Source organism: Leucopleurus acutus (assembly GCF_964270905.1).
Source record: "Leucopleurus acutus genome assembly, chromosome: 6".
Classification (NCBI taxonomy): domain Eukaryota; kingdom Metazoa; phylum Chordata; class Mammalia; order Artiodactyla; family Delphinidae; genus Leucopleurus; species Leucopleurus acutus.
This window is the reverse complement of record NC_139149.1, coordinates 84234482-84261210: the sequence shown is the minus strand read 5'-3', so window position 1 is coordinate 84261210 and position 26729 is coordinate 84234482. Positions and strand designations below refer to the sequence as shown.

At 43.1% G+C, this 26729-nt stretch overlaps 1 protein-coding gene across 1 annotated transcript in view; it reads right to left on the bottom strand.

The window, feature by feature from the left end:
• Window positions 1-26729, bottom strand: part of LOC309963293 (aldehyde oxidase 2-like) — a gene marked incomplete at both ends in the record, with an annotated part of 100802 nt that overhangs the window by 34638 nt on the left and 39435 nt on the right. Inside the window, 16 exon segments of the mRNA XM_082841587.1 lie at window positions 133-211; window positions 1938-2066; window positions 3967-4053; window positions 8145-8183; window positions 8187-8249; window positions 8253-8381; window positions 10417-10572; window positions 10575-10610; window positions 11150-11236; window positions 20305-20392; window positions 22439-22463; window positions 22466-22546; window positions 22549-22570; window positions 23292-23417; window positions 23854-23913; window positions 23915-23950. Coding sequence (XP_082697713.1) covers window positions 133-211; window positions 1938-2066; window positions 3967-4053; window positions 8145-8183; window positions 8187-8249; window positions 8253-8381; window positions 10417-10572; window positions 10575-10610; window positions 11150-11236; window positions 20305-20392; window positions 22439-22463; window positions 22466-22546; window positions 22549-22570; window positions 23292-23417; window positions 23854-23913; window positions 23915-23950 — 1243 coding nt within the window.

The following is a 26729-nucleotide window of genomic DNA, read 5'->3' as shown; positions in this document are numbered from 1 at the left end:
TGGTGATCCTGCCCTTTCACAGAAATCCACTCCTAGGTCTGACTCTACGTGGTGCGTGTGCGCACTACCACAGCTCTTTCAGCACAGGTTTGGATTGCTTTCTCATTTGTAGTAACAGACAGAGTGGAACACTTACCCAGTCTTTGCAGGTACCTTCTGGATTTTTCTTAATGATGGGCTCAAGGTGTTTCAGAAGAATCTGACAAGCATTCTTGAAGGAGTAAAGAAGTGAATCCTCATTAGAGAAGAGCGTGGTGGTTAGGATTTGAAAGAATATTGGTTGACAATTGATCAGGTCAGTGAATGCTTTTGGGGTGCCTGATACTGACACATTGGGAATGCAGAGACGATACCAACACAGCCCCTGATCATGAGGAGAGTATCAGTTATAGAGGGTGATTTCCCTTCCTCACTCACTTCCTGTGAAACTATGGGCTCAGCTGAATTTCTACTCTCAGATCCCCTTTCTAAGAATATTCATGTTCTTAATTCCTTCTCTTTTTTTCCTACATTTTGGATTTATACCTTGTTTTGTATTTTCCAGCCATTAAGATCTATGGAACAAAACATCCTATTTTCATTCAAATTTGTGCTCTTTAGTCTGTAACAGTGACATGCCAGTATCCCTCTGGGTCTGAAATATTGTTCAACTGTCTGTCCAGTCTTTTGTCTGTTCATCCATCTGTCATCAAACTACTGCAGTGAAGGCCTTGGCTTTGAGTGTGAAGTGAGAAAATAATTAAATTTGTTTCTGTGATAACCTAGACCCACAGAGTTTATGATCCATGATATAGAAGCCCCAAACCCTAGAAGATGGATTAATGCCTAGGTTGGGCTGACAACTTCCATACACACAGAGCAGTTCCTATTTTGTGTTTGATTCTACCTAAAATTGGATCTCATGAATTTGAGGTTTCCCACCTTGTTCTGAGCAAAAACAGTCTGTTTTTTGAGCCCCTAGGAGGTGTCTCCACAAAGATAAGATGGATTTGAAAGTGGTTTCTCTTGGTAGCCTAAGTGCAGTGTCCTGGGAGTGAGGCTATATGCCTCCTCAGAATGTCCCAGTGGAAAAAGTGGACAGTTTATAACAGAAACATGACAAATAGATATTACTTCAAAAGTACATGCAGTCAGATCTTTGAATTAGGAATATGAAGTCATGGTTCTATTCTGAACTAGTGAAAATTTAGCAGTCTTTTTTTTACATTAGTTAGAAAAATAAGTACAAAGAAAAAGGATGAGTAGTCTGGTGGAACTCTACTAATGCAGACACTTTAATTGCACTATATCTACCTGGTTGGGGTTCTGTCTGCCTACCTGCCTGCAAGAACTTGTTTGTATCAAGGCAAACTTGCACAGGTCTGCATTACTTGGTACCCAGATTTCTTTGTTCTGTGTCTCCCAGGGACACAGAAAATTTGTTCACCAAAATCCATTCTCCCCTTCTTCCATAGTAGCTGGGCCATGGTTTCGCACTGCTCTACATTTCCCCAACCTCCCCTGTTTTTGGACATGGCCTGAGACTGGTTCTGCTAATGGATGATGAGGGGAAGTGACTTGCATCCCTCCCAAGTCTGGCCTCCATGTTCTTTCCCTTCAGATCACCCAAGTGATGATGCTTAGGGCAACCTTGAAAGCCACGTGTTGAAGATGAAGGAATTGCCGTCACACTCTGGGTGCTCGAATGACCAAATATTCCCTCTGGATTGTGTGCAAGAAAGAACTTTTGTTGTGTTGGAGCCATTATATTCTGGGTCTGTTTGTCACCTCAGTTTAGCTTACTCCAACTAACACCCTCTCCTGGCATTTTGGTGATCCCAAGCCTATGTTCAGCGACACAGATAACTTCTCTGAATCCAACCACTGTGACTATATCCAGCTAAGAAAACCAGAGATGTGGAGAAAGCACCCAGGGAAAGACAGACAGGAGGAAGCACCTGTACGCCTCTGCCATTGACATCTGAGCCAATGGATGCTGCTGTAGCAATTGTATTAGGTTCCATGGCTGTACTTGTTTCACAGATGTGCATGTATGACATGGGTATTTTTAATTCACGGCTGGGCACTTAGGAGAAAAAGAAATAATTTCAAGTTTGGTAAGGACTTCTATGAAGACTTGAGTCATTATTTTTCTTAATTAAAAAATTACTATTTTTAGTACATCCACAATATCCTTTAAAGCCTAGAATAATGTGTCTTTTAAGAATTAAAACCACTTTTTAGTAGGGCCTCATGCTAATTTTTAAAGTGTTTTCTTGGTAATATCCCACAGCAGTTCTTCTATTCAAATTTAGTGCATTTAGGATGTTAAGGATTTCCTTTTTTCTAAAGTTTACATGTGTAGAGAATAGGCCAAGTTGAGATTATTCAGATTTACTTAGTGGCAGTGGCAGGAAGAGAGACAGAGAGTAGATTGACTGACTCAGTTTGGTCTTAAGTGTGTTGGTATTGGTTATCAGATGAACTTGGAAGGACCCTGGGGGCCCGTCTTCTTTCTTGCCCTCATTCCCACCTTACTTTAACTTCCTCCCTCTTTTCTTCTATTTGTTCCCACTTGCTTATACTCCTCTAGTATGTGCTATTCACTTTTTCCTTTTCTGTGCTTTTCCTTCCGTTTCTCTAGCAGACACATGTGGAAATTAAGATATTTAATCAAGAAAAAATGAAAAAGAAAGAAAGGGAGGGAAGGAAGGAAAAGAAAAAAGCACTGTTTTGGCCGATACTGTGTTTTAGTTTTTGCAAAAACACTTTCTCTAGATGTCTGCAGGTATGTACCTGTTCATACTTGCCAATCTTCAGACTAATACTGTTCAGTGATTAAGTTTCTCCAGAAAGACGCAAAATGAGAGAAAAAAAGGACAATTTGATGAATTCTTGGTGATGAAAATCCAAAAGGAATTTATTGGTCCACATCACTGGGAAGGATGGAGGAGCTAGTATCACATATATCTGTATCTAGGGGCTTTGTGGTCTCATCTGGATTCTCCCACAGCCTCTCATATTTGCTTTTCTTTCTACCATGGCCACGTCATTTTCAACGGTAGACAGGTTTCATCATGGCACAGAATTGCCTCTGACAGCCACTGGCCTATAGCATAGTAGCTAACCTACCACAAGGGAAAAATAGTTCCTTTCTCCTAACATCTACACATCAGTTCCAGGAAAGGACATTGATTGGCCTTGCTTGGCCCTGTTTCTTCTTCCTCGACCAATCCCTGCAGCCAGCAGGGTTCAGGAACTATGATTGGTCAGAACAGGGTCCTGTGCCTATATATCTGTGGCAGGCATTGGGGCCAGGAGGGGGATGAGGTTAAAAGGTACCAGAATTGAGGAGTCTTTCAGAACTATATGGAATGTGGGAGGGGTATTCCAAAGGAGCTAAGGGGCCGGATAGTCAAAAGCTGCAGATGTGCACTATAACAATCTAGTAAATTAGTCATAAAGTTACATTGATTCAATTTAAAGCATTATTCTGTTTTTTTATCCTGGGATTATATCTTCCTACTTTGGGTATATGTGTGTGTGTTAAGATATCCTTTAAAAATTATAGGATGATGACAGTTGATGAAATACTTGTCCTTGCTTCTCAAAACAATCCATTAGCCACCTGACGTTATTGTCCAAACTTTAAAAATTATACATACTGGTCTCAAAATAGAAAAGTTGAGAAACGCCTACTCTAGGTAAGCCTGCACGGTGTACCCACCACAGTGCTCTGGGGGCACATCAATGGTGTTTTCACTAAGAACCATCTTTGTCCATAAACCTGGGCTAAGCTCCAGGAGTATCTGCACATGTGTAGGATTTCCACCACCTCAGCCATTCTATTTCATATGTAAGAAGTTTTTCAACTAAATAGTCAAGATCTTAGGGTTTGCATACAGGGAGTCATCATTGACTCTAAAATTAGTGCCAAATGTCTGTCATGTCAACAATGTATGGAGAGATGAATTTTATTTCTCTCACCTGTAGCATTTTGGTGTAAATACCTTGTCCCAGTTCATTGACATCATGTGTGACCAATACGGACCCATCGGTGTAGATATGAACTCTCTGAAAGTCATTCCTCTGCTTAAATCCTCTGGCTGACCACTCAACCAGCTCCTTAAACATTTGTAAGTGCTTGCACAGGTTATGTGCCAACCTGTGCTCAGCTCGACATGTAAAGACGAGTAAGACGTGGTTCTTCCTCAAATAGCTCACAGCATAGTGGGGGGACAGGCTGGAGAGCAAGTCATTACTGTGTGGAATGTTCTGTGAGATAATGGATGTGGCGGAAGGGGCTCTGGGAGAACAGATCCAGCTGCTTCTGGGGAGCCTGGGAAGCGTTCCCCCAAATTACAACTGAATGGAATCATGGAGGGAAGAAGGGGTCACCACTGGGCAAGGTGGGTGAAAACTCCCCATTGTGTGTAAGGGAAAGCCTGGCTCCTTACCACAGTACGGGGCCCTTTGGGATTTGGTCTCTTGAACTTTCCCAGATTCATCCCTGTCTTTTCCCTCCTTGCTTCCAAGTCTGGCCTGACAGCTGCTCCTTCCTGACCTGTACTCTTGCTGATGCCGTTCTCTCTTCCTGGCCTGCTCCCCAGCCTTCAGACCCACACCCCAAGTCTCTATTCTGTGAAAATTTCCTTGAATGCTTCTCATTCCCCTCTGGGAAGGATCAATGACCCCTTCCTCTGCACTTCCTCTTACAGGGGTGTACTGGGTTGAATAGTGTCCCCTCCCACACCTCAAATTCATGTCCACCTAGAACCTCAGAATGTAACTTTATTTGGAAATGGAGTCTTTGCAGGTGTAATTAGTTAAGATGAGGTCATCGTGGATTAGGGCGGGCCCACTAGGACATTGGCTAGTGTCCTTATAAGAAGGTGACGCGAAGATGGAGGCCACCATAAGCTGGAAGAGGCAAGGAAGTATTCTTCCCAGGAGACTTCAGAAGGAACGTGGCCTTGCTGACACCTGTAGTTTGAACTTCTAGCCTCCAGAACTGTGAGAGAATAAATCTGTCGATTTAAGCCACCAAGCTTGTGGTACTTCGTTACAGCAGCCATAGGAAACAGATACTGGGGTGACAGGCTCTCCTGTGAGTCTCTCAGAGGAGGGGCCCTGGTCTTGTTCATCTCTGAGTCCTGCAGAGAACTTTGAGCAGGTCTGAATCACAGAGACACTAAATACATGTTTGTTGAATTGGACAAATGGAAATGTGGTATTTTTCTTTCCAGGAAGAGGAGGAGGAATTGGGACTTTATTCGTGTCTGGAGATGCCCGGAAGCCCAGGGTGGCTTGGAGGCGCTCCGGGGCATCAAGGCTTGTAGGCGCTAATAATAGTATTTATTCACCGTGGGCCTTTGACTCCCTCTGAGGAGAGTACTTCTCATACCTAATTGAGAGAGTAGGTGTTCCAGCTTTGTGAGTCATCGGCTGACCTGGAATAACACACTTCAACTCCCAGCCAGATGATTCTTGGGTGTGTCAATTTAGAACGCTGTGGGGAAGCTGGAGGCCTTTCAAATGGAGACAAAGTCGGCGCTGGATTTAAAGATTTTTTTCTTTTGTAGCAAGATGAGAAGCTGTCTCCCATGATGATGGTAGAGAGTAGGCTATGGTTTAGGTGAAAGGTGGCCATGCAAGTGAGGGGAGATGTGGTATAATAAAAAGTAAATATGTGGGGCTTCTCTGGTGGTGCAGTGGTTGAGGGTCCGCCTGCTGAGGCAGGGGACACGGGTTCGTGCCCCGGTCCAGGAAGATTCCACATGCCGCGGAGCGGCTGGGCCCGTGAGCCATGGCTGCTGAGCCTGCGCGTCCAGAGCCTGTGCTCCACAACGGGAGAGGCCACAGCAGGGAGAGGCCCGCGTACCGCAAAAAAAAAAAAAAAGTAAATATGTGGCACAAGGATATATTATACAATATGGGGAATATAGCCAATATTTTATAGTAACGATAAATGGATTATAACCTTTAAAATTGTGAATCACTACATTGTATACCTGTAACTTGTATACCTGTAACTATAATATTGTGCAGCAACCATACATCAATAAAAAAATAATAAAAACCAAAAAAGATGTGGTCTTTGGCCCTGGTTCTTGGCACAGAACTCCCCAAACTCTTGGAATTTACTGTCTTCTGTAAGCTAATGGGATGGTTCATGGAGGGAGCCTAGATAACTTCAGGATGGGTGCTCATTGCTAGAACAACAAAGTACATGGTCAGAGGGTGCCCTATCTCCCAGTCTCCAGGGAGGGGAGAGCAGTTCAGTCACCAATGGTCAATAATGTAATCAACGGCACCTATGTAATGAAGTCCATTATCAACGCCCCCCCTCCCCGCCCCAGGTGACAAGGTTCTGGGAGCTTCTGGGTTGGTGAACACATCCACAAGCTGGAGGCAGCATGCCTGGGTGAAGAGGGCATTGGAAGCTCGACTCACCTTCTCCCATCCCTTGCCCTGTGCATCTCTCCCATTTGGCTATTCTTGGGTTGTAGCCTTTGTAATAAACTAGTCATAATCATAGTAAAGTGCTTTCCTGAGTTCTGTGAGTTGTTCTGTGGCATTATCAAACCTGAGGGTGGGTAGTGGAAACCCCTGAATTTGTATTTGTCTGGGCAGAAGTGTAGGTAGTATGGGTACCCTGTTTGCACTGGCATCTGAAGTGGGGACCATCCTGTAGGACTCAGTCCTTGATCTGTGGGTTCTGCGCCAACTCCGGAACTGAATTGATGGACACGCAGTTGGTGTTGGGGAATTGGTGGAGGACAGACAGCACTTGGTGTCAGAGAGAAAAACCACCCTGGCAGCTATCCAGGATCTCTTATACCCCGGCTGTTGATTCAGTCCAGACTTGTAGACATGACGGTTAACCTCCTTGTGTCTCTTTATAAAATGGGCACTCTGGACCCAAACAGGAATGTGATCCAGGAGTCCAGGGAGTCCTACCCACCAGAGGAGCCACAGCCTGAGAGATGTGTCTGAGATCTCCTGTGGAGGGGCTTAGGGCTGCCCTGGTTAGCACACAGCATTCCAGGAACGCTGCCAATCCTACATTCAGCATCTCATTGAATCCTCATCAGTCCTAGGAGAAAGGGCTATTATTCTCCTTTTATAATTGGGGAAGCTGAGGCTCAGAGAGCTTGAATAACCTGCTGAATATCACACAGCTAATAAGTGGCAGGGCCATCTGGCTCCAGCTGATTAGGGATTTGGGGCAACTGCTTTATTCCCTAAGAGGGATTCCCTTTGACAGGGCAGCCTTTGTGTTGTGTGTGTATGTGTGTGTGCTGGCTGCCAGTAGCTGAGTATAAGTGGAAGAATGCTTTCAATGATACGCACAAGGGAGATCTAATGCACTTTCAGATTTGGATTTTAGATTTAGATCTAGATCTAATGCATGTAAGATTTTCCAGTTGCTGAGTTTCTGCTTTTGGTGGACAGCAACGGGGAGGCAGCAGCCTCTCCCAGTTTTCTAACATCCTTCCTGTATATGACCCATTGGGATTGCTGGGAAACTCATCTGTACCAGTCTTTGTGCTGTTCAAAGGTCCCATCCCTATGCCGCCCTTCCTCCTCCCTTCTGGATGAGCCTCTGAATGACTTGACTCTTCTTTCACAAATCTACCTGGGAGGATTTTTGGACCCTCCCACCCCCATTCCACCCCTGCAGAATTGACACAGATTCTTAGGAGAGGTGGCTAGGAGAACAGCCAGCCTGTCAACGGCAAGATGGAATGACTTCTCTGCCTCAGACTTAGGGGCACGGAAGAGTGCTGCAGGGTCTGGGGCACAGAGCAGGAGAAGCCCATTCTTGCCCAAGCCGTGAGACCTCCAAGCTCAGAAAGCATGGCACCATGGGCCTCGTGGGCTCCGGTCCCCTTTTGGAACAGCGGGGGTTCAGCAGGGGTCAACGCTCTATCATGGCAGTTTTGCTTCTGTGGATCTCATGATTGCTGATGCCGTTTTCTGCCATTGAGGTGTTTTTCCACTGCGCTGTATTGAAAGTGCTTGCAGATGGGGGACTGCTCAGGAGGGTTCTGTACATTTCTCCCAGGTGCTGGGGGAGGGGCCCAGTACCCTGAGAGATGTAACACTCTTCCCACATCGGAGAGCCAGAGTGTGTCTGAACGAGGGTTACTTCCCACACACACAAGACTTACCTGATGATACCTTGTTGCAGCAAATCCGACTTAAAACTTCATGGGGATCATAGCAATGCCTCTCTTCTTCCAGTAATTCTTCTTATTGAATTCTTTTTATTGCATTCTTCTGTTGTGAAAGGAAGACTTTTCCAGACATTCATTCCAACATCTTATCAGGGTTTCAGGGTTGAATGCCTGTTTGTAGATGGTTTTATCAACTGTTCTGTACATGTTTTTCTCCCTAATCTGAAGTGGGTGGGAAATTGAGTCAATAGTTATGATAAGACAGAAAATGATTGCAAAACAGAGACTTGTAAAGCCTCCCCACTAAAGCATAAACTTCAGTGTGGAGAAGACAGGGTCTTTCTTCTTTTTCTTTGAACAGCATGTGTTTTTGCAGAAATAGTGGGGAGCGGTATTTCTCCTGTCTTCTTCAATGCACCAGTCGGGGTCTCTCCCTCCTGGAAGTGGAAGATAGAGGTAGTAACTGATTTTTGAAGGGCAGTGGGATGGAGGGGCTGAAGGGGGTAGATTTTCCTTTTTTTCCTACAAGGTTCAGAGAGGGGAGCGGTGTTGTTAGACAGGATATGAAAGCAAGGATTTATTGTCATAACTGAAGATTTGTTTTGCTAGAGAGGAAGAGCACTGCAGCTAGTCACAAATAGCAGATCTTCTCTAAGCCTTCCAATTGCCTTTGGAATGTGTGGTCAAATCTTTTTAGAAATGTATTTAAATATAGGTGTGTCATGTCCTAGAAACTTGCAACATCTGACAAAGAAGAAGGGGAGCCCACTGAGATATGCTCAGGGTTTTTCATCATCCCCAACCACTGTGATGACAATAAAGGAATTATGATTATCAGCAGTTACACTGGCATACTACTACCTAGTTTATGAAACCAAATATTAACAAATTCATTTAATTCTTGCGGAAACTCTGTGAGGTGAGTCATATTGTCCTCATTTTGTAGATAAAGAAACTGAGCCACAAAGAGGCTGCCTCTCATTGTTCAAGGGTTCCACTGGCCCAGATTACCTTTCCATTCCCTGTGCTATTATTCTTCAAGGCCTACCCCAGTGCCATCTTCTCCAGAAAGTTCTGCTTGACTCCCCTCCCCCAAGCCAATGTGATGTTTTTCTCCTTTGTACCCATAGAACACTTTATGTGACTTCTCTTAGGATAACTACCGTCTTCCTTGTTCAATACTTAGGTGTTCCCCTGTGTGTAGGAAGTACCTCAACATTCACAATTCACAGACCTGGTTGTTCTCCCTGTTGAATTTAAGGACAAAGGGGTTTGAAGACATGGAGAGTCTTTGCTGGAGCAGAGGGTCTATACTGGGGAAACGGGATAGAAGTGGAAAAAGCAGGCTGGGATTTGCTTGGCATGTGTGAGGAGTGGAAGAGTGTTATCAACAATGATCTCAGTTGCCAGTGGCTGCCTCTCTTTGGTCTGGCATATCGTACATACTGTGTACCTTCTAGGATCTTGCACAAGATAATATTTTTGGAGGGCATTCTTTTGGCAATACCTCTCAAAAGTTTTCAAGTGCACCAGCAATTCCACTTCTGTAAGTTTATCCTACAGATATGCACAATAGAGCAAAGATACAACCTTGGTACCTCTGTACCAATACCATTTTAATAGCAAAAAATGGGTAACAACCTGAATGTGTATCAATAGTGGAGTGGCTAAATAAATTATGGTACATTCATGTTACACAGAAGTATTCAGTCATGAAAATGAATGAAGTAGATCATTTTATTGACATGGGAAGCTGGCCATGGCATATTAAGTAGAAAAAGTAGGTGCAGAATTATGTGTTTATTATGGTCTCATTTTGGTAAATAAGCACATATGTGCACATTTGCATCATATGTCAGCATTTATGTAATTGTGTATGAATACAGATGGGTGGGTAAACATAGAGAAAGGGCTAGAACAATAAACATGGAACTGTTAACAATGGTTACCCTCAACCAATATGGACGGGGGATGAAAGGATGTTCACTTTTTACTTTAATAACTTCAGTATGGTTTGAATTTTAAAAAGAGTAATTCCTTTCGTACAAATTTAAAAAAGAAAGAAAAAGAGAAATCGTTGCATAAGGAAGGAGACCGATAGGTGGAGGTGAGTTCTTTTAGGTAGCCCCTAATTTATCTTGAATTCTGAGCCAGGGCTAATTTGTATGGTTCTTCTGGGGTGTTTCCTTGAGTAGCTGGTTTCACACCTCATCTGACTCTTCAGCAACCTTGGTTATGACTTCGATTACAATCTTACCTCTTCTGGCAGAAGGCCACATTTGGCTGCCACAGCTGTGATGCAAGATTCTGTTACCAGGGTTCCTTGTGGGAAGCCAAATCTGCGAAAGGCCACGTCAGATGGTAAATTTGTCAGGCACGCATGGCCCTGGAACCTGAGGTTGGGGATTTTATATATGCATTTTTCAGCTTCAGTATAAGAAATTCTACTACCTAAAGTAAAAGGAAATATTCACATAATACTGGACATTTTTTTTCTCTCCTCTAAAAGTCAAATACAGAGTTGAACCTCTTGCGGAACTAGGTAAGTACTTGAAGAAAGTGCTCCACAAAGACTCATAGAAATTCTAGGGCTTCCCTGGTGGCACAGTGGTTAAGAATCCACCTGCCAATGCAGGGGACACGGGTTCGAGCCCTGGTCCGGGAAGATCCCACATGCCACAGAGCAACTAAGCCCATGTGCCACAACTACTGAGCCTGTGCTCTAGAGCCTGCGAGCCACAACTACTGAGCCTGCGTGCCACAACTACTGAAGCCTGCGTGCGTAGAGCCCATGCTCCATAACAAGAGAAGCCACCACGATGAGAAGCCCACGCACCACAATGAAGAGTAGTCCCCGCTCGCCACAACTAGAGAAAGCCTGCACACAGGAACGAGGACCCAATGCAGCCAAAATAAATAAATAAATAAAAAAGAAAGAAATTCTACATTCTGTTCACAAGCAGGATGGTGCCGGTTTCTGATGCACATACCTGCTCCAAGTCATCCAGTGTGCACCCTCCATTAATGAAGCACTCAATGTCTAGAGCTTTGATTCGCCCGTTGTTCATGAATCCCACCTGTCACCACATGATGGACATTTTACAATGTTTCGAATTTAATGCTAAGTTTGAGCTGCAGCCCAGCTCCTCCATGGGCAGGACTGAAGACAGACCACCCCCGTTTGCTCTGTGGTGGACCACGTCTGGACATTCTCTTGTTTTTCAGTGCTTGGCTGACAAAGACCTCCTCTGACCTGAATTTTGCTGAGCCCTTTCCTTTCAACGTGTAATTTTCTGGCTTCACAGTCAGTATGGAATTCTAAAGTTCTTGCTTGTCTCCCAGCATATAATTGCTACCCTCTTCTTCCTTGTTCTTGGAAGATTTTCCTTCACTTTTTACTGGTTTTCCTTCTAATTTAGTCTGTGGTTTTCCCCCTTGTGGAAAAGTCTCTGGGATTCCAGAGTGCATTGGAATGAATCACAGTGCATCTTTTTACAGGAAAGCCTCTGAGGTCGGGGAACAGACATGGGAATGACTGCTCTCATCTTACTGAGCTAGTGAAGCACTTTGTCACTGATGAAGCATGTAACAAATGTGAGCTCGTGTTGCTGTTAGTACCGGACAGCTTGCATTTTTCTCAAGTTGCCACTCCCTTCCCGCCAACCTGGATCATTTTGTCTGCACAGCCCAGGTTGAAAAGAAAAATTCCCACTCCCTAGTGTAGTTCTACTAAAAAAGAATTGGCCTTGGTCCCTTTGCCTTTCTGAAATCAGGGATAAATACATTGATGGAACCATTTGCCTATTTGGTTATCATCTACTCCAAGGGAACTGCTGGATAGTAAATCAGAGAAGTTATGAAATGGAGCAAAATGTACAAATTTAGAATTTATGGTAATTCCAAAATTCTTTTTATTTTTTAAATTTTTTTAATCTCCTCTCAATTGCCTTTCACCAAAACCTCCACTATTCTTTTTTTTTTTTTTACATCTTTATTGGAGTATAATTGCAATACAATGATGTGTTAGTTTCTGCTTCATAACAAAGTGAATCAGTTATACATATACATATGTTTCCATATCTCTTCCCTCTTGCATCTCCCTCCCTCCCACCCTCCCTATCCCACCCCTCTATGTGGTCACAAAGCACCGAGCTGATCTCCCTGTGCTATGCGGCTGCTTCCTACTAGCTATCTACCTTACGTTTGGTAGTGTATATATGTCCATGCCTCTCTCTCACTTTGTCACAGCTTACACTTCCCCCTCCCCATATCCTCAAGTCCATTCTCTAGTAGGTCTTTGTCTTTATTCCTGTCTTACCCCAGGTTCTTCATGACATTTTTTTTCTTAAATTCCATATATATGTGTTAGCATATGGTATTTGTCTTTCTCTTTCTGACTTACTTCACTCTGTATGACAGACTCTAGGTCTATCCACCTCATTGCAAATAGCTCAATTTCGTTTCTTTTTATGGCTGAGTAATATTCCATTGTATATATGTGCCACATCTTCTTTATCCATTCATCCGATGATGGACACTTAGGTTGTTTCCATCTCTGGGCTATTGTAAATAGAGCTGCAATGAACATTTTGGTACATGACTCTTTTTGAATTATGGTTTTCTCAGGGTATATGCCCAGTAGTGGGATTGCTGGGTCATATGGTAGTTCTATTTGTAGTTTTTTAAGGAACCTCCATACTGTTCTCCATAGTGGCTGTACCAATTCACATTCCCACCAGCAGTGCAAGAGTGTTCCCTTTTCTCCACACCCTCTCCAGCATTCATTGTTTCTAGATTTTTTGATGATGGCCATTCTGACTGGTGTGAGATGATATCTCATTGTAGTTTTGATTTGCATTTCTCTCATGATTAATGATGTTGAGCATTCTTTCATGTGTTTGTTGGCAGTCTGTATATCTTCTTTGGAGAAATGTCTATTTAGGTCTTCTGCCCATTTTTGGATTGGGTTGTTTGTTTTTTTGTTATTGAGCTGCATGAGCTGCTTGTAAATTTTGGAGATGAATCCTTTGTCAGTTGCTTCATTTGCAAATATTTTCTCCCATTCTGAGGGTTGTCTTTTGGTCTTCTTTATGTTTTTCTTTGCTGTGCAAAAGGTTTTAAGTTTCATTAGGTCCCATTTGTTTATTTTTGTTTTTATTTCCATTTCTCTAGGAGGTGGGTCAAAAAGGATCTTGCTGTGATTTATGTCATAGAGTGTTCTGCCTATGTTTTCCTCTAAGAGTTTGATAGTTTCTGGCCTTACATTTAGGTCTTTAATCCATTTTGAGCTTATTTTTGTGTATAGTGTTAGGGAGTCATCTAATCTCATACTTTTACATGTACTTGTCCAGTTTTCCCAGCATCACTTATTAAAGAGGCTGTCCTTTCTTCACTGTACATTCCTGCCTCCTTTATCAAAGATAAGGTTACCATATGGGTGTGGGTTTATCTCTGGGCTTTCTATCCTGTTCCATTGATCTATCTTTCTGTTTTTGTGCCAGTACCATACTGTCTTGATTACTGTAGCTTTGTAGTATAGTCTGAAGTCAGGGAGCCTGATTCCACCAGCTCCATTTTTCGTTCTCAAGATTGCTTTGGCTATTCGGGGTCTTTTGTGTTTCCATACAAATTGTGAAATTTTTTGTTCTTGTTCTGTGAAAAATGCCAGTGGTAGTTTGATAGGGATTGCATTGAATCTGTAGATTGCTTTGGGTAGTAGAGTCATTTTCACAATGTTGATTCTTCCAATCCAAGAACATGGTATATCTCTCCATCTATTTGTATCGTCTTTAATTTCTTTCATCAGTGTCTTATAATTTTCTGCATACAGGTCTTTTGTCTCCTTAGGTAGGTTTATTCCTAGGTATTTTATTCTTTTTGTTGCAATGGGAGTGTTTCCTTAATTTCTCTTTTAGATTTTTCATCATTAGTGTATAGGAATGCCAGAGATTTCTGTGCATTAATTTTGTGTCCTGCTACTTTACCAAATTCATTGGTTAGCTCTAGTAGTTTTCTGGTAGCATCTTTAGGATTCTCTATGTATAGTATCATATCATCTGCAAACAGTGACAGCTTTAATTCTTCTTTTCCGATTTGGATTCCTTTTATTTCCTTTTCTTCTCTGATTGCTGTGGCTAAAACTTCCAAAACTATATTGAATAAGAGTGGTGAGAGTGGGCAACCTTGTCTTGTTCCTGATCTTAGTGGAAATGCTTTCAGTTTTTCACCATTGAGGATGATGTTGGCTGTGGGTTTGTCATATATGGCCTTTATTATGTTGAGGAAAGTTCCTCTATGCCTACTTTCTGCAGGGTTTTTATCATAAATGGGTGTTGAATTTTGTCGAAAGCTTTTCTCTGCATCTATTGAGATGATCATATGATTTTTCTCCTTCAATTTGTTAATATGGTGTATCACGTTGATTGATTTGTGTATATTGAAGAATCTCTGCATTCCTGGAATGAACCCCACTTGATCATGGTGTATGATCCTTTTAATGTGCTGTTGGATTCTGTTTGCTAGTATTTTGTTGAGGATTTTTGCATCTGTGTTCATCAGTGATATTGGCCTGTAGTTTTCTTTCTTTGTGACATCCTTGTCCGGTTTTGGTATCAAGGTGATGGTGGCCTCGTAGAATGAGTTGGGAGTGTTCCTCCGTCTGTTATATTTTGGAAGAGTTTGAGAAGGATAGGTGTTAGCTCTTCTCTAAATGTTTGATAGAATTCGCCTGTGAAGCCATCTGGTCCTGGGCTTTTGTTTGTTGGAAGATATATATATATATATTTTTTGCAGTACGCAGGCCTCCCACCACTGTGGCCTCTCCCGTTGCGGAGCACAGGCTCCGGATGCGCAGGCTCAGCAGCCAGGGCCCACGGGCCCAGCCACTCCGTGGCACGTGGGATCCTCCCAGACCGGGGCACGAACCCGTGTCCCCTGCATCTGCAGGCGGACTCTCAACCACTGCGCCACCAGGGAAGACCTGTTGGAAGATTTTTAATTACAGTTTCAATTTCAGTGCTTGTGATTGGTCTGTTCATATTTTCTATTTCTTCCTGATTCAGTCTTGGCAGGTTGTGCATTTCTAAGAATTTGTCCATTTCTTCTAGGTTGTCCATTTTATTGGCATAGAGTTGCTTATAGTAATCTCTCATGATCTTTTGTATTTCGGTAGTGTCAGTTGTTACTTCTCCTTTTTCATTTCTATTGATTTGAGTCTTCTCCCTTTTTTTCTTGATGAGTCTGGCTAATGGTTTATCAATTTTGTTTATCTTCTCTAAGAACCAGGTTTTAGTTTTATTGATCTTTGCTATTGTTTCCTTCATTTCTTTTTCATTTATTTCTGATCTGATTTTTATGATTTCTTTCCTTCTGCTAACTTCGGGGTTTTTTTGTTCTTCTTTCTCTAATTGCTTTAGGTGCAAGGTTAGGTTGTTTATTTGAGATGTTTCTTGTTTCTTAAGGTAGGATTGTATTGCTATAAACTTCCTCTTAGAACTGCTCTTGCTGCATCCCATAGGTTTTGGGTCGTCGTGTCTCCATTGTCATTTGTTTCTAGGTATTTTTTCACTTCCTCTTTGATATCTTCAGTGATCACTTCGTTACTAAGTAGTGTATTGTTTAGCCTCCATGTGTTTATAGTTTTTACAGATCTTTTCCTGTAATTGATATCTAGTCTCATAGCGTTGTGGTCGGAAAAGATACTTGATACAATTTCAATTTTCTTAAATTTACCAAGGCTTGATTTGTGACCCAAGATATGATCTATCCTGGAGAATGTTCCACGAGCACTTGAGAAAAATGTGTATTCTGTTGTTTTTGGATGGAATGTCCTATAAATATCAATTAAGTCCATCTTGTTTAATGTATCATTGAAAACTTGTGTTTCCTTATTTATTTTCATTTTGGATGATCTGTCCATTGGTGAAAGTGGGGTGTTAAAGTCCCCTACTATGAATGTGTTACTGTCGATTTCCCCTTTTATGGCTGTTAGTATTTGCCTTATGTATTGAGGTGCTCCTATGTTGGGTGCATAAATATTAACAATTGTTATATCTTCTTCTTGGATCGATCCCTTGATCATTATGTAGTGTCCTTCTTTGTCTCTTCTAATAGTCTTTATTTTAAAGTCTATTTTGTCTGATATGAGTATTGCTACTCCAGTTTTCTTTTGGTTTCCATTTGCATGGAATATCTTTTTCGATCCCCTTACTTTCAGTCTCTAGGTCTGAAGTGGGTCTCTTGTAGACAGCATATATATGGGTCTTGTTTTTGTATCCATTCAGCCTATCTGTGTCTTTTGGTGCGAGCATTTATTCCATTTACATTTAAGGTAATTATCGATATGTATGTTCCTATTCCCATTTTCTTAATTGTTTTGGGTTTGTTTTTGTAGGTCTTTTCCTTCTCTTGTGTTTCTTGCCTAGAGAAGTCCCTTTAGAATTTGTTGTAAAGCTGGTTTGGTGGTGCTGAACTCTCTCAGCTTTTGCTTGTCTGTAAAGGTTTTAATTTCTCTATTGAATCTGAATGAGATCCTTGCTGGGTAGAGTAATCTTGGTTGCAGGTTTTTCTCCTTCATCACTTTAAATATGTCCTGCCAGTTCCTTCTGGCTTGCAGAGTTTCTGCTGAAAGATCAGCGGTTAATCTTATGGGGATTCCCTTGTGTGTTATTTGTTGTTTTTCCCTTGCTGCTTTTAATATGTTTTCTTTGTATTTAATTTTTGACAGTTTGATTAATATGTGTCTGGCGTATTTCTCCTTGGATTTATCCTGTATGGGATTCTCTGTGCTTCCTGGACTTGATTAACTATTTCCTTTCCCATATTAGGGAAGTTTTCAACTATAATCTCTTCAAATATTTTCTCAGTCCCTTTTTTTTTCTCTTCTTCTTCTGGAACCCCTATAATTCGAATGTTGGTGCGTTTAATGTTGTCCCAGAGGTCTCTGAGACTGTCCTCAGTCTTTTCCTTCTTTTTTCTTTATTCTGCTCTGCAGTAGTTATTTCGACTATTTTATCTTCCAGGTCACTTATCCGTTCTTCTGCCTCAGTTATTGTGCTATTGATCCCATCTAGAGTATTTTTAATTTCATTTATTGTGTTGTTCATCGTTGCTTGTTTCATCTTTAGTTCTTCTAGGTCCTTGTTAAATGTTTCTTGCATTTTGTCTATTCTATTTCCAAGATTTTGGATCATCTTTACTATCATTATTCTGAATTCTTTTTCAGGTAGACTGCCTATTTCCTCTTCATTTGTTAGGTCTGGTGGGTTTTTATCTTGCTCTTTCAACTGCTGTGTGTTTTTCTGTCTTCTCATTTTGCTTATCTTACTGTGCTTGGGGTGTCCTTTTTGCAGGCTGCAGGTTTGTAGTTCCCGTTGTTTTTGGTGTCTGTCCCCAGTGGCTAAGGTTGGTTCAGTGGGTTGTGTAGGCTTCCTGGTGGAGGGGACTAGTGCCTGTGTTCTGGTGGATGAGGCTGGATCTTGTCTTTCTGGTGGGCAGGTCCACGTCTGGTGGTGTGTTTTGGGGTGTCTGTGGCCTTACTATGATTTTAGGAAGCCTCTCTGTTAATAGGTGGGGTTGTGTTCCTGTCTTGCTAGTTGTTTGGCATAGGGTGTCCAGCACTGTTGCTTCCTGGTCGTTGAGTGAAGCTGGCTGCTGGTGTTGAGATGGAGATCTCTGGGAGATTTTCGCCATTTGATATTATGTGGAGCTGGGAGGTCTCTTGTGGACCAGTGTTGTGAAGTTGGCTCTCCCACCTCAGAGGCACAGCACTGACTCCTGGCTGTAGCACCAAGAGCCTTTCATCCACACGGCTCAGAATAAAAGGGAGAAAAAGTAGAAAGAAAGAATTAGTAGAAGGAAAGAAAGAAAGAAAGAAAGGAGGGAGGGAGGGAGGGAGGGAGGAAGGAAGGAAGGAGGGAAGGAAGGAGAAAAAGAAAAAGTAAAATAAAATAAGATAAAATAAAATAAAGTTATTAAAATAATTATTAAGAAAAAAAAAACGGATGGATAGAACCCTAGGACAAATGGTGGAAGCGAAGCTATACAGACAAAATCTCACACAGAAGCATACACATACACACTCACAAAAAGAGGAAAAGGGGAAAAAATCATAAATCTTGCTCGCAAAGTCCACCTCCTCAATTTGGGATGATTCCTTGTCTATCCAGGTATTCCACAGATGCAGGGTACATCAAGTTGATTGTGGAGCTTTAATCCGCTGCTTCTGAGGCTGCTGGGAGAGATTTCCCTTTCTCTTCTTTACTCTCACAGCTCCTAGGGGCTCAGTTTTGGATTTGGCCCCGCCTCTGCGTGTAGGTTGCCAGAGGGCGTGTGTTCTTCGCTCAGACAGGGCGGAGTTAAAGGAGCAGCTGATTGGAGGCTCTGGCTCACTCAGGCCGCGGGGGAGGGAGGGGCACGGAGGGGGGGCGAGCCTGCAGCGGCAGAGGCCGTCATGACGTTGCACCAGCCTGAGGCGCGCCGTGCGTTCTCCCGGGGGGGTTGTCCCTGGATCCCGGGCCCCTGGCAGTGGCGGGCTGCACAGGCTCCCCAGAAGGTAGGTGTGGATAGTAACCTGTGCTCACACACAGGCTTCTTGGTGGCGGCGGGGTCCGTGCTTTTAGCCGCGGCTCGCGCCCGTCTCTGGAGCTCCTTTAAGCAGCGCTCTTAATCCCCTCTCCTCGCGCACCAGGAAACAAAGGGAAGAAAAAGTCTCTTGTCTCTTCGGCAGGTCCAGACTTTTCCCCGGACTCCCTCCCGGCTAGCCGTGGCGCACTACCCCCTGCAGGCTGTGTTCACGCCGCCAACCCCAGTCCTCTCCCGGCGCTCCGACCGAAGCCCAAGCCTCAGCTCCCAGCCCCGCCCGCCCTGGCGGGTGAGCAGACAAGCCTCTCAGGTTGGTGAGTGCCTGTCGGTGCCGATCCTCTGTGCGGGAATCTCTCCGCTTTGCCCTCCGCACCCCTGTTGCTGCGCTCTCCTCCGCGGCTCCGAAGCATCCCCACTCCGCCACCCGCCGTCTCCACCCGCGAAGGGGCTTCCTAGTGTGTGGAAATCTTTCCTCCTTCACAGCTCCCTCCCACTGGTGCACGTCCCGTCCCTAACCTTTTGTCTCTGTTTATTCTTTTTTGTTTTGCCCTACCCACGTAGTGGGAGGTTTCTTGCCTTTTGGGAGGTCTGAGGTCTTCTGCCAGCGTTCAGTAGGTGTTCTGTAGGAGTTGTTCCACGTGTAGATGTATTTCTGGTGTATCTGTGGGGAGGAAGGTGATCCCCGCGTCTTACTCTTCCGCCATCTTCCCGGAAGCCTCCAATTCCAAAATTCTTGAAAGGTTTATATCGAACAGCTTAAGAATCTCTCTGCTCCCTCATTTATGGTACTATTTTGCTTAGCAAACCTTTCTTCATGAAAACTTCAGCCTAGCATTTGTCAAAATTACCAAATGACAAAATCACACAGAAAATCTAGCTATGTGTATGCTATAAGCAATTCCCAGATGAAGCATGTTTGATATAGAAACATTACATTAGAACTGTCCTAACACTGAATCACAAATTTGAAAAGTAGTATTGTTGTCAACCAGATCCCAGCAGTTATTTTTAATAGTGTTTATGCTATAGTTGCATAAAAATGCAATGAATGTGGTTTGAGACAATTTAAGTTATTTCACTAGTTAGTTTATTCTTTTTTCCTGTTTGCAAAAAGCTTTTGTGGTGCTTTCATAACCATTTGGTGGAAACACTTGTAAAAAATAATTTTGCAGTTAAAAAGGTCAAATGGTTTCCAAACAGTTTCTACTGCAAAATAATATTTTTATAGTCAAGAAGTTTTGGTACCACAATGTCTGTAGTTTCTTTCTTTTTTTTTTTTTTTGTCTTTGAGGAACCACTAACATAAATCCCATTCCTTCAATAGTGTATTTTTAATAATTATTGGAAATTATTTTTATCATTTAGCTTCTTCATAATTTTACAACAAATTTACTAAAAGTTCCTCATAAAATGTTATTACGAGTATTCAAACACACAGCACCCATTTTAATATTGTAGGTACTAAGATGATTGTTTTTAGAATTTGGCAAAATCAAAATAATAGAAAAGGATAAACCATTCAAATAAAATGAGGCACTTTAATATTTTCATCTTTAATACTTACTTTATATTTTCCAAATAATGGGTGTCTTCTCTCAGTTATTAACATATCATCTTCACAATCAAGAACAAGACGAATGGAGTGACCAGTTCTAAAGAAACAAATCTTAGATTCTTCATCCATCCCACCCACCCATCCATCCATCCATCCACCCATCTACCATCCGCCCACCTATTTATCCATCCCCTCATTTAACTATTTACCCACCCATCCATCTATCCACCTTTCTACCCATCCATCCACCATCCACCCTTCCACCTATATATCCAACCATTTATTTAACCACCCACCCGTCACTTATATACATTCACTGAGTGCATATGATATGCTAGGCACTGATATGAATTGATGTATGGCTAAATTACTATTATCTCTGTGTTCTAGAAGTCATTGTTTGACGAACTAGCCAAAGGAGATTAATGTCACATGTCAGTTAACTTGTGTTCTCATGGCTTCAAATTTGACCCTCACCTCGATCCAACCATTTTGCATATCCCCGCCACTAGTTACAGAGGCCAAAGAGTGTGAACAGGTAGATCAAACTTAACAACACAACTGGAAAAACAAGGCCAAACACACGGCCTAGGAAGTCTGGATTAGAATCTTCATTTTCAGCTATGAATGCTACTATGTTAGCTAAGTTGGGCCCTTGGGTAGTGAGGACGTCCAGGCTTTCTGTTTCTCTAGGGCAGAGGTTCCCAGACTTCGAAGTGCAGATGAATCATCTGGAGTGCTGGTGAAATGCAGATTCCTGAGCCTTAGCACTAGGACTCTGATTCGATAGGTTGGGAGGAGCCCTAGAATCTGCATTTTCCTCAGTGATTCTGATGCAGGTGTCTTCAGGTACATGTGGAAAACCACGACTCTACCACAGGGTTTTATGGTCCTCTTTAATGATGAGGACCACCTGGAGTATCAGTTAAATGTGCAGTTTCCACATCCATCCCCTGGTGATTCTGATTCAGTGGGTCTGGGATGGGGAGGCAAGAATTTCTATGAGCCCAGGAGACTCTTATTATCAGCAGTTTGGGAACACTGCTCTGGGGACCACTTAGTGCATGGCAGGTGTTGTAGCTTAAGGCACTGGTTCCCACACTTGGCTGCACAGTGGAATACCTGGGGAAGTTTTAAAATAGACTGATGCCTGGGTCAACATGGAGAAGCCTAGGTACTAGGATTTAGATGCTCCCAGATGATTCTGATGTGCAGTCATGTTTGAGAAGTCTTAAATGCACAAAGCTTGGTGGGAATACGATGAATTAATTATGCCTTGCTGACTCCTTGTTGGGTGTGAATACAAAGAGTTTCATTATGGAAAACACTGGGGATGGATTTCAGATCCCACCTTTTCCCCACCTGTCATTGCAAAACGAGACACATATCTGAGTGCTTTGGGACCCTTGAACTACATGGAAGTTGTCAAAGGAAGCAGGACCTTTGAAATTTGCAGGCTGATTCGGGCTTTGACATAGTAACAAAACAAAACAAAAAACAGCCATAAAAAATGAACGAGGAATAACCATTGTAAAGCAATTATACTCCAATAAAGATGTTAAAAAAAATGAATGAGAAATAGAAAAGCCAGCGCCATGAACAGCATGAACAGTGAAAGAGCAACACTTCCGGTTGAGGTCAGCCCAGGAGCTCTCTTTGAGGTTGTCATGTGTCAATTGAGCACACATTGAAGAGCAAGCCCTTCTCAGGAGCAGTGAGGGAGAGGGTGGGAGCCTTTTTTTCCTCATCCCACTGTCTTCAGCTGACGGTAGGAAGGAAAAGTTGGGGAGCAGCCTTCCCCCTTGACACTCCACTTGGGCAGGTGACTTGCCCTACCCCTAAGTGGGTCACCTTCCCTGAAGCTCGGGGACGGGGCCGCGTCAGCTCTGGAGGTGTTCAACAAATAATACCACTTTTCCTTTATAGAGCAAATTAGCCTATTCAAAGTTCTATGTGCACTTGACTTTTCCAATAACTCTAGGAGGGTACGTGTTATCTACAATTATAAAGAAAAAGGGACAGGAGGCTGAGTTGCCCAAGGACACTCAGGTGGTTCTGACAGCAGCCCAAGTGACTCTCAGGCCACTGATTTGCTCTCAGCTGTGTGCATTTTACGCCCTCCCGTGCCCCCAAGCGCACTCACCTGGTAGTGCCCACAGCTGCAATAGCCCTGATACGGCTGGTCCTCCTACCTTCCCGCCTAAACCTCCACCCACTCGTTTTACATGACAGGTGATTCTGTTGATGGGATGTTTAAAGTAGAGGACACTGTTTTCTGTAAAAGGTAGATAACGGGAAAGATTTACAAGATTGAAATGGTAAAGAAGGTTTTTGCTTCCTGAAACAGCACAGCAAAATTCATCGACATCTACTGTCAGTAAAAAACAAAGGAAGAAACAACTGAGATAGTCTGAATCTGTCTTTCAGAGCTCTACTGAGTCTATAAACATTGTTAGTCTCCAGCAGACTTTCCAGCAGAAAAATGGTACTTTCCTAAAGGGAAACTGTCCTGGATTCCTGTCAGAACCTGAATCTTAGACAAACACCTATCCCTAAAGTCCCAGCAAGGTGAAAGCTAGTGAACACCTGACAATTTACTAAAGAAGATATGTTTGCAGCTAAAACCTGGAGCACTTTATGACTGGGGAAATGAAAATGTGCTATGAAGTGATGTGTTTACTCCAAAGGTTACCTGTAGTGATTATTTTAGGGAAAAATCAAGTACGGAAATAATCAAGTGTTGTCATCCAGTCACAATCACATTTAAGCACGAAGTCCATGAATGTACACCTCAAGCTGAAAATGGCTGTGGCAGTTCTTTCATTTACTTGACAAGACCAGATAATATCAGAAAAGGGTCTGGGGTCTTAGCTGCTCTGCTGATGTCCAATACTTGGATTCTAAGATTCTGCAGGTAAAATGGTGGCCAGCTGTGAGACTGTGGAGGTGGAAGGCCATGACACAATTAGGAAGCTGGGGGTGATCCTGGACCTCACCTGCACGTGGGCTGGATCTTGTGTTGACACATAAATGTCCAGTTCTTTGTCCTCTGTCTTTGGAATAACAAGCACTCGCTGTGTTTCCATGTAAAACTGTTCCTGTCCTCCAACACGGATTTCTCCTGTTAAGGGTAAGCACAGGGAAATGCCTGAAGTTGTATGCTGGTTGGGGAATTCAAAAGCAGGTGAGACGTGCACTGGCCAGCTGGATTTGTCCTGACCAAGGCATTGATGGATCAGGTGTTTGTCCTGTGACAACTGAGGCCATCTGTTTCAGAGACTGAGGTTCTGGATAACAAGTTGAAAGTGTCTGCTTCACTTCTTCACTCTGTCCTTGACTAATCAAAGTCTTAGGAATTTTTCTTCTGTTTATTCTATTGCTTTCTACCCCCCACCCCCCAAAGCAACACATAAGTCAATTTGAAAGGAAGCGAGAAAAGAGAACTTTGGCAAAACGCCAAGACTTTAGAAGCTGGTCTTTCTGAGAGGAAATCACATGTTCTCAATGTCTGCGTCAGAAGAACGTTGCGCAAAGATTCTGTGAAACATCCTGAGTCACTTCAACAATTTGATCGACTTTTTCAAATGCCTCCTCAATGTTTCCTTGTTCAAGTTTTTTTTTCAGGGCACAGGAATGAGTTGTGTTTTATGGCATCCTGAGTGACAGGAAGAAAAAGAGCTAATTCTTTTTTTTTTTTTTTTTTTGCGGTACGCGGGCCTCTCACTGTTGTGGCCTCTCCCGCTGCGGAGCACAGGCTCTGGACGCGCAGGCTCAGTGGCCATGGCTCACGGGCCCAGCCGCTCCGCGGCATGTGGGATCTTCCCGGACCGGGGCACGAACCTGTGTCCTCTGCATCGGCAGGCGGATTCTCAACCACTGCGCCACCAGGGAAGCCCAGAGCTAATTCTTCTGACTGTTTTCTTCCAATGGCAATTTGTTCTTACTCAAAAACCAGTAAACTCCCGAAAATCGCCATCTGCTAAGACACACAAAGGAGTCAGGCAAGCAAGGGAGCACATACTAGAGTAGCAGACTCCCCGCAGAGATGAGATGTCAGAGGAAATAACTTCTAAATGGCAGAGAAAACCAACAAGGATTAGAGAAACATTTAGAGTTGAGATCTGGGGACACCATGATGGTCCGGGATGATAACTACTCATTTCTCATTTTCAGTGTAGATCTCCAGGGAACAAGTGATACCTCCAAATGCAGTAAGAGTGAGGCTCAGGGCCCTCCCTTTTTCCCCTCTTCTGGAAGAAAAATACTCGTGTCAGACTTAGGGAGCTCACATATAGGATGGAGACCATGTTAATGGGGGAGGACTAAAGTCCTAACACAGCTCTTGGGCAAGAAAGCCCAACAGACACAGTATGCAGTTCATTCATTTCTTTTTGTATTTGGCATATTTCATAAGGGCCTTTCTAGCCCTTTGCTCTAGGGGTGTTTTTTGGACAGTTACATGAACTGACTCACACATGAAGACTGGAAGCCATCCTGTCCTGTGGTTCTATGGATTGACCTAGGACAGCTGATCCTTGCTTAACCTTTAGATCCAGGTGTTTTCCACACTTGACAATGGCACCTGACTCCTGCATTCTCACTTGCCAATGGCCTTATGTCCATTGCCTTTCTTGCTAATGATGATAATGGGAATAATGAAAGCAGCTAATATTTATTGAGTGCATGTTTTGTGTCAAACACTGTACAATATACAGTGTATTTACATGTATTCTCACATGAATTCTATTATTCTCTTCATTTTCCAGATGAAGAAACTGGGCTTAAGGAGGTTAAAATAACTTGCTCAAAGTCACGCTTCAAATAAGTGATAGAAGCAGCTTTCAAGCCTGGGCTTAGTTTTCAGAAGCATCTTGCCTAATAATGAATACTGGATTTCTCAAAGCAGCAGAAAATGAAGAATATAGTTGAAATTTTCATTTTTTGCTAAACCAAGATCTCAATATGTCACCGTAGTACATGTGGAAGTATGTTTATTGCCGTCCCATAAATGTGTCCTAGGGTAGTATAATCTTATTATAATATATGCTATATTTATCAAGTACTAACTATCAACATGTGCCAGGCACTGTTCTAAGTGCTTTGCACACAGTAACTCATTTAGTCTTACAACAACTCGATGAAGTAGGTATTATTATTATTATTTTCATTTTACAAATGAGGAAACCATGGCACAGACAGGTTAAGAAACTTGCCCAAGGTCACACAGTTAGGAAGTGGTGTAGCCAGGATTCAAACTTGGCAGTTTGGTTTTATTTATTATTATTATTATTATTTTGCGGTACGCTGGCCTCTCACTGCTGTGGACTCTCCCGTTGCGGAGCACAGGCTCCAGACGCACAGGCTCAGCGGCCATGGCTCACGGGCCCAGCCGCTTCGCAGCATGTGGGATCCTCCCGGACCGGGGCACGAACCCACGTCCCCGACTCCCAACCACTGCGCCAGCAGGGAAGCCCTGGTTTTAGAACCTGTGCTTTTAACTAGTACCCTATACTGCCTCTCATATATATAGTCACGTTAATGAATGAATGGATTAATGAGTATTGGTATATATGACTGTTCTTTTAGCTACTTTTCTTTTTTTTAAATTTATTTATTTTTTATTTTATTTACTTATTTTTGGCTGTGTTGGGTCTCTGTTGCTGCATGTGGGCTTTCTCTAGTTGTGGCGAGCGGGGCCTACTCTTCGTTGCGGTACGTGGGCTTCTCATTGTGGTGGCTTCTCTTATTGTGGAGCAGAGGCTCTAGGCGCACAGGCTTCAGTAGTTGTGGCGTGCGGGCTCAGTAGTTGTGGCTCACGGGCTCTAGAGCGCAGGCTCAGTAGTTGTGGCGCATGGGCTTAGTTGTTCCACGCATGTGGGATCTTCCCAGACTAGGGATCAAACCCTTGTCCCCTGCATTGGCACGTGGATTCTTAACCACTGCGCCACCATGGAAGTCCTACCTGCTATTCTTCATAAAAGGATTTTAAAAAATTTATTTTATTTTATTTATTTATTTTTTGGCTGTGTTGGGTCTTCGTTGCTGCACAGGGGCTTTCTCTAGTTGCAGCGAGCGGAGGCTACTCTTCGTTGCGGTGCATGGGCTTCTCATTGCGGTGGCTTTTCTCTTGTTGCGGAGCATGGGCTCTAGGTGTGCAGGCTTCAGTTGTGGCTCTTGGGCTCTAGAGCGCAGGCTTAATAGTTGTGGCGTATGGGCTTAGTTGCTCCGTGGCATGTGGGATCTTCCCAGACCAGGGATCAAACCCGTGTCCCTTGCGTTGGCAGGCGGATTCTTAACCACTGCGCCACCAGGGAAGGCCGACCTACTTTTTTCGCAAAAGAATTTTTTTGCTGATGGTGGACAGTCCTAATCGGAGGGAACTCTAGATCTCTAAACGTTCCAAGTCCCCAGATATTTCATGAGTGTGTCCTTTG